This window comes from Anabas testudineus, chromosome 7 (assembly GCF_900324465.2).
Source record: "Anabas testudineus chromosome 7, fAnaTes1.2, whole genome shotgun sequence".
NCBI classification, from domain to species: domain Eukaryota; kingdom Metazoa; phylum Chordata; class Actinopteri; order Anabantiformes; family Anabantidae; genus Anabas; species Anabas testudineus.
In genome coordinates, this window is record NC_046616.1 from 16,482,673 (window position 1) to 16,493,157 (window position 10,485).

Below are 10,485 nucleotides of genomic sequence, written 5' to 3' on the forward strand. Positions count from 1 at the left end.
TGAGAGAGGTTTTCTCAGGTGAATGCAGTATGTACATGAGCAGGCCAACAATGCACCATGGAAAACTATGAAATGTGTCTACAGCATTTACGAAGAGAGGGCACTATGTGGACAAATTCTTGACCTGTATGACAGAATGACCCCTTTTTGTCCTCTGGTGAACGGCAGATTACTTTTTTCAAGAGACAAGACTGGATAATTCACATACTACAGTGTGTATTTATTAGAGATAGAAAAGTGGAGACATCACATAAACATTCTCAAGTCTTCTGTCATCACAAAACATTTATTTTGACTTTGGACCAGAAAATGAGGCGTCAGTCTGTGGTTGAACAGAGGACCAGAGTGCTGTCATCACTGGACACAACCACATTAGGTGAAAGTAAGTGCCAAGATGTTTTTGGTACTTAATGGTGCACATTACAGAACAAGAGCCATCATATTTCCTACTTATTTTACAAGTCTCATGCAGTTTATTAAGGCTCTCGTTTGACATTTCACATGATTTCTCATTTTTCTTCCTGGTTTCAGGTATGTTTAATAGTAGCAATGGTCTTCTTGATAAACAGATGGTTATATATTTACAAATCATCACTTACATAGGCATTGATGGTTGTCATGAAATTTTCTGCCATTCTCATATAATGGTAATGGATCTAATGAGTCTTGAGTTGTAGGAAATGATACCAGTGGGTTCGGGAAATGTGAAACTCATTCTGCAATTGCTAAAAGTATTTTAGTTTCAATGCAAATTGATCTAACATTGAAACACTATCTAAGCATGTTTTTTTATCAGTCTATTGTAAGACATTAACTTTATGGAAGCATAATATTAAATGGCTGCAGTATGTCTTTAAGGGGATTAAGACATTACATAATATTACACAAGAACATTTCGATCCTCACAGTACTGTTTGTCGTGCGGTGTCCTTTAATTCTGCTGTATGATTATAGGGTTGAGAGCTCAGTGCAGTTACACCCTTTGCACTGACCAAACTTATGGCAGATCTGTGCTGGAGGATTCATTATATTATGACCAGTCCGTTGCATGATTTTGTCCATAAGGTGATGGCTGCAGACAGCGCAGTCTACATTTGACCCACATTTTGTGTTGCATTGATTTGTCGTTTCTGTTCTGCAGGTTTTGCAGTGTCAAGGGTCTTTCTCAAGCTATAACATGATGACTAGGATGATGTGCCAAATGTGACGTTCCTCAGACAACCTGGGGAATAACCTGTGTATGTGACATGCGAGCAGATTGAGGACAACCCCTCCGCCCTATATAAACCCAAATATGGAACTCATTCCCATGCAAGGCAAGCCTCTCTGTAGAGTTGCCATGTCCATTTGTTCTGCTCTAGTTTGTATGTAGGTCATCTGTAGCAGACCAGCAGCAGAATGGCAGCCTTACGCTGCATTAAATTGTATTTTAACAAAGTAATCCTGAGCTTCATATAGCTCTAGTTTCCATATTGATTAATGCTTAATGCTTTTTAACAAACCTCTATGTCAAATTTTAACGAGTCGGCGCTCAGACAAGAATTTGCAGATTCACCCACTTATCCATCATTTTCGTTGGGTTTGACATCTTGAAAATCTCGGTCTCTTAGTTGTGATATACATACATGTTTTTTTTAGACCAGCACATGTGTGAACACTGGTATGAACTTTTTAATAGCAGCAGGCTTTTTAACAAACACTGGACAGTTGAATCAGCACAGCAGAGGTGAGGCTCCACTGGTTCAAGGAAACTCCTTCAAAATGCATCTTAAAAGAATATAAAACAGAGGTCAAAGTTTGTAGCCACAGCTTTAAGTGTTTCCAAATGACTGAAATCTTCACTGTCGGCTTAGGGAGACGTGATGCCTCAGTCTGTACGAGTCATTGCTTCCGGTGGTTCATGCAAAAAGCCCTCAGATCTCCTCTACTGGCTGCAGCAAATGGGTCAGACTCACAGTCTGTCTCTATCATGACACCCAGTGGTAAGTGTTGGACTTCTAGCTCAAGTTTCAAAACGTAGTTACATGTGGGCGGAAGTCTGAAACAAAGACTTTGAAACATGATGTGAAAAACTTCATCTCTTTTACAAAATGTGACTCAGAGGCTCAGTCAAATCATTTAACTTGGACCTCCATTTTTTTTTCATGTGGCATATGGTTTTGTCGAAAATGGAATATAAATGGGATATATTCGTTACTGACTAAACATTATTGGTATTTATTATTGTTGTGTGTGTCCAGTATGTGTCAAGATGTTTGCATAACTGATATTTGCTTGTAAACTTTGCCAAAACACATTTGCAATAAAATATATACTATTAAATTGTTAAAAATCAGTAAAAGTTCTTACTGTAGATGTCTTAGGTTAATTTTACTGACTATGCTGACTAGTAGAAAGTTTCATCTACATAATATTATACAAAATATTCCACTGGAAGCCAAATCTAATCTGTACGTTCACTTTAAAAGCTTGACCGAATAATGTTGTGGCCCGGTTTTCCCTAGTGATGGCTAATAATCAATGGCTTTATCCAGAGCAAACATAATCTGCTGGGACTAACTGCACTCCACAGGGACTTCAATTTCACATTTCAGGAAGATAAGTTGATTTGTTTACACTATCTACACATCAGCAGTACCTGCAAATAACGTATTTGCATATAAAACTAAACATCATTAAAATTGAGCGAGCAGTCAAATGTGTTTGTCTGTGGAACAAGAAAGAACGAGGAAAAAGATCATCTGAAAAGTAAGTTTTCACATTTTTTAAAGCTTAAAAATGCTTTACTCACTTAAACTGTGCCTCATATTGTTAAATTTGGTATACAATCATTCTTAAAGACACTGTTTGTCAAATGTTTTTTTCTCTATGCTGCTGTTAGCAGAAATTAAATCATATCATACTAAAAATCACACCACATGTTTGTGTATATTTTACGTGAGGCAGCCATGGCAGCTGATCTAGATGTGGTGAATCTGTTTATCATCGCTGGGGGAACCTTGGCTATTCCCATCCTGGCTTTTATTGTTTCCTTCCTTCTCTGGCCCTCAGCTCTCATCAAACTATATTACTGGTAAGGTAATTCACTTTTTTGGTCATGTTGAAAGTGTTGTTGGTCACCCCTGTTCATACTTTCAGTTTACGTGATTGGGGACAAGATCTGTGGTCCATGTATAAAATTACTACTCTAAACATAGGCTAAAACACTAAATGTAGTTACCTTTGTCCTATATCACAGGCCTTTTAATGTCAAGTTCCCTATTGGTGTTACTGCCCCTCTGCTAATTCTCAGAAGGCAAGGAAGAGAAAGTCCAAGGGAATTTCCCACAGAACAGAATGTGATCTGGACACACAGTCACTTGATTTGACCAACTAAACTCTCGTACTGTGTGCTCCAAATTAAATAATGAACATTATGTTGTTGGTAACCTTTTCAATGTGCATGTTGACATCTGGCTTCAAAAGTGAGCCCTTATTTTTAGGCCCAATTTTAGAGTCCAGTGCAGTTAATGTGGACAAAGTCAGACATATCTGCTCCTCAACAGGTATTGGAGGAGGACTCTAGGCCTACAGGTTCGCTATGCAGACTGTGGAGGTTATCGTTTCTGCTACTCCTGCAGAGGAAAGCCTGGGATGAGACCCTCCATTTTAATGTTGCATGGATTCTCTGCTCACAAAGACTCATGGCTCACTGTTGTCAAGGTCAGGGTGACACTAAACATCACAGTTTTTTGCTCTGAAGTTGTGGGAATATCACTCCACTGACGTCACCTGAAGATATATTTCACTTGGTGGATTAAACAGACTGCAACTCCAAATGAATACAAATATTGTTCTGTTGATGTGGGATTGAGCGGTCAAAACAGTTTTTTCCTAACTCAGTGTACAGTTTCTTAAAGAAATTCACATTTTTCCAACCTCTCCAACCTCCAAACATACATTCATGTTTTAAGCTGTGTTTTGTCTCTTCTACTGCTCCAGTATTTGCCAAGACATCTGCACATTGTGTGTGTGGACATGCCTGGCCACGAGGGAACAACACGCACTGACACAGAGGATTATTCAATTCAAGGGCAGGCCAGGAGGATCCATCAGGTGAGCTGAAGACATAGGCATGAAATATGGGAGTACGTGTCAGCCCTCTGGATCATTACACTTAAAATCTGTTTTTGCTGCTCTTTCTTCTCAGTTTGTGGAGACAATTGGCCTGAACAGAAAGCCTTTCCATCTGGTGGGAACATCAATGGGAGGCAACGTAGCTGGGGTTTATGCAGCCTGCTATCCCTCAGAAACCTGTAGCATAACTCTTATTTGTCCAGATGGTCAGTTGCTGTGTGTGTTTTGGTCTGTGTGCATGTATGTGTGTGTTGCACGTTCACACCTTTAAACCCTTCTCCATGTAACACACAGGAAGAATCTAAAAAAAACGCTATTGTGTAGCTTATGGGAAATGTAGTTTTAGTGTCTCCAGGCTCCAGTTTTGACCTCTCCTGTTTTTAAAACATGTGTCTTTCAACTCAAATTTCTAGAGGTGTAATGCTAAAGCTCTCATTTAAAATCAGATGCATTCACACAGAGCAATGATTACTTTAATACCTACAATTATCAGCCGACATTTTATTTGATAGCATGTTTTTCCGACACTGATTGTAAAGAATAACAGCACCACATCTACTACAGTCAAGATTCTTGTAATGAATAATGAAATTGAAATTTTGGACAGGAAGCCACTAGAAATAAAATATGTTTTGATTGCGTCATTAAATTTGTCATAACAGTCACTCATAATTGTCTAAAAACCCGGAGTCAAAATGAATCAGTTCAATTGTTGAAATTGTTTTAAAGAGGGATCAGCTATGTAGTTATGAATGATCTGTTGTATGTTGGTTTATGAAACATTTTTTGTTTTTAAATTGTATTTTCCACATTGTGTTTTGTGATATTCTGTGTGTATTTTATAGTTGGCTTTACAAAACCTATCTAGGGACAGGTAATGCAAATTTATTTATAACTTCACAGTATGTAGCATTAGTTCATGAACACACCCTTATTTATTTTATATTTTCTGTTTTACAAATCATGTCAGTGTGTGTAATCAGCTTCTCATCAGGAAACTCCTTAATCCTTCAGGCATAAGACACCCTCGTGAGACCAAATTTGACAATCATCTGCAGGACCTGGAGCACAGCAATTACACATTGAACATCCCACTGATCCCCACTACACCTGAAGAGATGGAGGACATGTTCAGACTTTGCTCCCACGTCCGCTTTAAAATCCCTCAGCAGGTCAGGTCCACATTTGAAAGTGTTTTGAATTTCATTTAGTATGCACTCGCAGTGAATGACAATCACAGACAGAGCTACAGTACAGAATAATGTTCACTAAGTCTGAAAAGGTCGCTACATTTTCTCTTGGTAAAAGGTGTTTTCATTGTTTAGATTCTTCAAGGACTGGTAGATGTTCAGCAGCCTCACATCACATTTTACCAAGAAGGTTAGCTCACAGTCATCTGAAAAAATGTATCATGTTTTCCATGTGACCTGCCAGTAACTATGCTCCTTTTTTTTTTATCAGTATTCATGGAGATCTTTGGTGAGAAGTCAAGATATGCCTTACAGGAGCACTTACATTTGATCACTGCACCTTTGCAAGTGATATGGGGCAAACAAGACCAGGTAACTATAATGTTCCACTAATACAGTGACTCAGCAAAGCTTATAAATACAGGGGTGATTACCTGGTGGCTATTGCTCCAAACCTAATCCTAAAATTCATATGCCTATGTGCCAAATTGTAACCCGAAGGTGGTGGCTCAGGTTTAACTAGCTACACTTCCTGAATAGAGGAACTAGTCTCATTTCTACAAAGACATGAAAATTGACCCACATTTGCCAGGTGGTGGATGTCTCTGGAGCTACAGTCATTGCAGAGGAACTGTCTGGGTGCAGAGTGGACCTGCTGGATAACTGTGGCCACTCTGTGGTGATGGAGAGGCCTTGTCAGACAGCCAAACTCATCCTGGAGTTCATCATTATGCAGCAAGATGCCCGGGGCAGCAAAAAGAAATCTTCCTGAACAAAAGACTTTTAAGCACTTTCTTTCAATGCACCTCTTCACTTCTTCCTCGTCCATGACATACGCAGGTAGACAAGGGCCCCACTTCAACACATTTCCCTTAACGCAGTAAAGGTTTATAGTGTGAAATCATTGCTTCAGGTGTTTCAATAAGATAAATAACATGGCATTTGTAATGTAAGCTGGATCGTGATAATAAAAAAGTCCAAAGGGTGTTATCTGTATGTGACTTTGTTGGGATGGTTGAATGGATGTATTCATGCAGAGGTGCCTGTGCCCCCCCTCTCCTCCTCCTCTGTGGGTGCGCAGTCTCGCTGCAGCCTGGAGCTCAGCACAGCTGCCCGGTGCGACCAGCGGCAAACATCAATGACCACCGCACTGCACCGTTAAATGCCAACCACAGGCCGCTGTTAAAGGACCAAACGAGACGAGTAGGCAAGAAACGGAGCCGGTGAGGATTTGTTCTAACGTGCACTTTACTTTCAGGTCGTGGATAATTGGTATCCTGGCGTCAACCTTGTAGTAGCAGCAGCTAACGTCAATGGATCAGGGACGGCTAGTTCTGTTAGCTCGCTAGCTAGCAAGGAAGCAGCAATCTGCTAGCTAGCTGGCTAAACGATAAACATCTCCACTGTGGTACTCGGATTGGAATTACTCGCATTGTAGTTATACTCTCAGTACATTTAGTCTGTCTTTACAATTTAATAATGTTGATCGTTACAAAATTACATCTTGGTGTTTGCGAGCTAAGCTCGTTAGCCAGCTTGCTCCATAGCAGACAGTGAAATGCATTGATGATCGTGCCAGCGTTAGCTATCAAACAAACATTAGCTGGCTTCGCTACCATTCCCCACTTTATTACATAGTTTAGTCGCAATGTTTCTAACTGAGTAACTTGAAATCTGTAAATTACTGTGTTTTTATTGGGGCGGCAGGTTTCACTTTCAACGAAGAGGCTGTATGATTTTAATCACATTGAAATCACTTCCTCTCCTGATTCTTTGAACACTAAAGTCACTCACACGAGGTTTACGATTAACTCCTGACTTTGGAAACAACAGCTGACTGAACTGTTTTCATTAAATTGTTTTCCTGGACCTTTCGACCATGTTACATTATACTAATCAGCATAAATGGGCTTTGCCAGTCGTCATGGGAGTGAATAGGTTCACATTTCATTGTTCAGAGCACTTATTATGCAGTTATTAATCAATAAACAAATTATACATAACTTATTTTAATAGTTGGTGAATCAGCTTAGTCGTTTATCAAGCAAAACTGACAATTATTTGAGGCTCTCTAATGTGAAGATTGGATGTATTTCCTTGATGTCATCATGGTGGTACTACATCATAGTAAGCTAAAAATATTTGGGATTTCACTGAGCTGTCAGAAATTAGAATGGGTATTTTAGTGTAGCCATGCAAATAATCGAACTCGCATTGCATGACTGGAACATAACTCACAAATGCTTGAACACAGTATGTTCATTTAATCCACAAGGTAAGTTTCGCCTTCTAAGTAAACAGACTCATGTAATCCAAGACAAGCATGTGAAGTTACTTTAGGGTTTTAGGGCTGTAAATGTGTTGTTTATATTATCTCACTTATATGTCGATTATTTTCGGAGTTAGTTTGTAGTCTGCAAAATCTCAGAAACCCGCAGCAAATTTCTCCGTCAGTTTGTCACAGTTCAAAGTGATATCTTCACATGTCTTATCACATGTGAGAAGCTGAAACCAGATGTGTCTTACTCTATTGCTTTAAAGATGATTCAGAACAGTTACCATTTGTTACAAAAGCACGTATTTACTAATCATTACAACTTTATATAAGGCTGCATAACTGTGTGCATCATGTTCTGTATAAGTTTGTTACAGCTCATGTTATAGTTACATTGTTTTGTTTTGTTTTTCACAGGCAAAATAAAAGTTAAAACGAAACCTGTTCCCTCTCTGTTTTGGTTCTGACCAAGTGGGTATAAATCTACAAATGGATAATGGAGACTGGGGCCATAGGGTAAGAGATGAATAAGACTGACTTGTAAGATAAATTTCACATATTGTCTGTTGTTTTATAGAAACGGTTTTAAATAGGGATGTAGTTTGTGATGCTGCTGCATAAAAGTGTAAAGAAAATAAAAAGTGGACAGAAATACAGTGCTATTACAAGGGATTTTCTTTGTGCCTCACAAAAAGCAGTCATGGACGGTTTGTCTGTGTTTAAAAAACACCTGTCACCGTAATGCTGTACAGTTTAACTCTGCAGCATATCAAACTGCAGAAATAATCCGTTTTCTACTCCATTTGTTTTAGTTTCAGGATCCTAATAAATTGTATTGAAGTTCACACTTTATTTGCATTATATATAAAAACAATGTGATCCTAATCCTCTGCTCTTTCTTTAGATGACCACTCCTGTTACCTTGAACGTGGGAGGCCACCTGTACACAACAAGTTTATCCACCCTACAGCGCTATCCAGACTCCATGTTGGGCGCCATGTTCAGAGGAGATTTCCCCACAACTCGGGATTCCCAAGGGAATTATTTCATCGATCGGGATGGGACACTTTTCCGGTACATCCTGAACTTCCTGCGGACATCAGAGCTTACACTTCCAGTGGACTTCACAGAGACAGACCTCCTGAGGAAGGAGGCAGATTTCTACCAGATCGAACCTTTGATCCAGTGCCTCAATGATCCCAAGCCGCTGTATCCTCCTGACATCTTCGAGCAGGTAGTAGAGCTCTCTAGCACCCGGAAATTGTCAAAATACTCAAATCCAGTCGCTGTGATCATCACGCAGCTCACCATAACTACGAAGGTTCACGCACTCCTGGAAGGTATCTCCAACAACTTTACCAAGTGGAACAAACACATGATGGACACCAGGGACTGCCAGGTGTCCTTCACATTTGGACCATGTGACTATCATCAAGAGGTGTCCCTAAGGGTTCACCTCATGGACTACATTATGAAACAAGGCTTCACCATCCGGAACACGCGTGTGCATCACATGAGTGAGCGTGCAAATGAGAACACGGTGGAGCATCACTGGACTTTCTGTCGACCAGCTCACAAAGTTGAAGACTGAGCTACAGCACAGTTGTTCTGGATGGTGTTATTGTTTCATTTGTCTTCATGTTACACAAATCATCATCAGATAAAAGAACAAATTTGACTTCTGTTTCAGTATCCAAAGTATTTTTTTCTTCTTCCTATTTTGATCAATGTAGTACAATGCATTAAGCTTCAAGTCCAGAGAGATAGCATTTTAAATGATAAAAATGCAAATTCTTGACTAATTCACCTGTCTTGCTACCACTACATGTTTAACATTTCTTGAAAGAGGAGAATTTCTTTGAGTTGACAAAGCAGTAACAGTATTTCTTATCAAGCAGAAAATCCATATAGGTACTGTTTATTCATACAGTGACACTGTATTGTACCTTAATGATGCTAAACTTGATTTTTATATGAATAATTGTCCTTTTAATGTAGTTATATAATAGCTGCACCTGGTTATTACAAAGTCTGTAATAAAGTGATTGTAAACAGGTAGCTATGATTTGAGACTCTGCACCTATATATGGTGTCAAATCTGCATTCATGTAAATTTATACCACAATTTGGAAGAAAAAAGTCTTGGTTAAGTTATTTTCTGGACCAGAGACACAAAGACCTTTTTTGGATCTCAAAGTGTCAGGAGTCTTCTTTTTTTATAATAATTATGATAATAAATTATAATTATGTTTAGCTTATTTTGTTTCTGGTAAGTTTAGAATAGAAAACTAGATTCTTAGCTATCTATTATCTCCTTGTACGGTACTTTTTCTGAAAATCTTAGTAGATGTTGCATGTGTCTAATTGTCTTGTGTATGAATATGTATCTTCTGTGTTCGCTGTGCAGTATTATGTCATACTGTCACACGTAAGAGTTCATATCAACAGTGCTTCATTCTCTCAGCCAAAATAAACCTATTTGTGTATTTGTCATTTAGTTTGGTTTATAATTGAATTTTTTACATTGAATCTCACATTTTGCATTGCAGTTTGTATGTTGTTTCAGTTATTTCAAACCTGAGCCAATTCAAAATCCCCCTTCGTTGTATGTACTAAAATTCACAAGTTACACCACAGTGACATCCTACTGAAGGCCTCATTGCTGTGTAAAACTTATTAAATTCATGAAACCATAAAAGGTTTTAGCTGTTTTATTGCATTTTTACCAGCAGACCACATCAGACCAGGTCTAAATCAGAAACTTTTGACAGGGATACCCTTTCACTGTAGTAAATTAGTAAATGGTTCAATATTAAAGTAGTGAAATCACGTTGTAACTTATGTTTGCTTTAAGTTTACCCTTAACCTTAACTGGTAGATTGGAAGCTAAGAATCAGGGCCTAA

The 10,485-nt window shown here is 38.7% G+C and overlaps 2 protein-coding genes across 2 annotated transcripts; both read left to right on the top strand.

Annotated features, from left to right (window-relative positions):
- Positions 1-2,918: 2,918 nt before the first annotated feature.
- Positions 2,919-6,151, top strand: abhd6b (abhydrolase domain containing 6, acylglycerol lipase b). Its single transcript, XM_026368569.1, has 8 exons — positions 2,919-3,073; positions 3,546-3,702; positions 3,982-4,095; positions 4,190-4,322; positions 5,131-5,288; positions 5,442-5,496; positions 5,578-5,678; positions 5,899-6,151. The coding sequence occupies exons 1-8, from the start codon at positions 2,919-2,921 to the stop codon at positions 6,076-6,078; spliced, it is 1,053 nt and encodes a 350-aa protein (XP_026224354.1). The 3' UTR covers positions 6,079-6,151.
- Positions 6,152-6,387: 236 nt separating this feature from the next.
- Positions 6,388-10,078, top strand: kctd6b (potassium channel tetramerization domain containing 6b). Its single transcript, XM_026369091.1, has 3 exons — positions 6,388-6,529; positions 7,999-8,097; positions 8,486-10,078. The coding sequence occupies exons 2-3, from the start codon at positions 8,071-8,073 to the stop codon at positions 9,170-9,172; spliced, it is 714 nt and encodes a 237-aa protein (XP_026224876.1). The 5' UTR covers positions 6,388-6,529; positions 7,999-8,070; the 3' UTR covers positions 9,173-10,078.
- Positions 10,079-10,485: the final 407 nt, after the last annotated feature.

Coding starts and splice junctions, on each gene's coding strand:
- kctd6b (XM_026369091.1), top strand. CDS start 8,071: ATGGATAATGGAGACTGGGGCCATAGG. Junction 8,098..8,485: donor ATGGAGACTGGGGCCATAGG/GTAAGAGATGAA, acceptor CTCTTTCTTTAG/ATGACCACTCCTGTTACCTT.
- abhd6b (XM_026368569.1), top strand. CDS start 2,919: ATGTTTGTGTATATTTTACGTGAGGCAGCCATGGCAGCTGATCTAGAT. Junction 3,703..3,981: donor CATGGCTCACTGTTGTCAAG/GTCAGGGTGACA, acceptor CTACTGCTCCAG/TATTTGCCAAGACATCTGCA. Junction 5,289..5,441: donor GCTTTAAAATCCCTCAGCAG/GTCAGGTCCACA, acceptor TTCATTGTTTAG/ATTCTTCAAGGACTGGTAGA.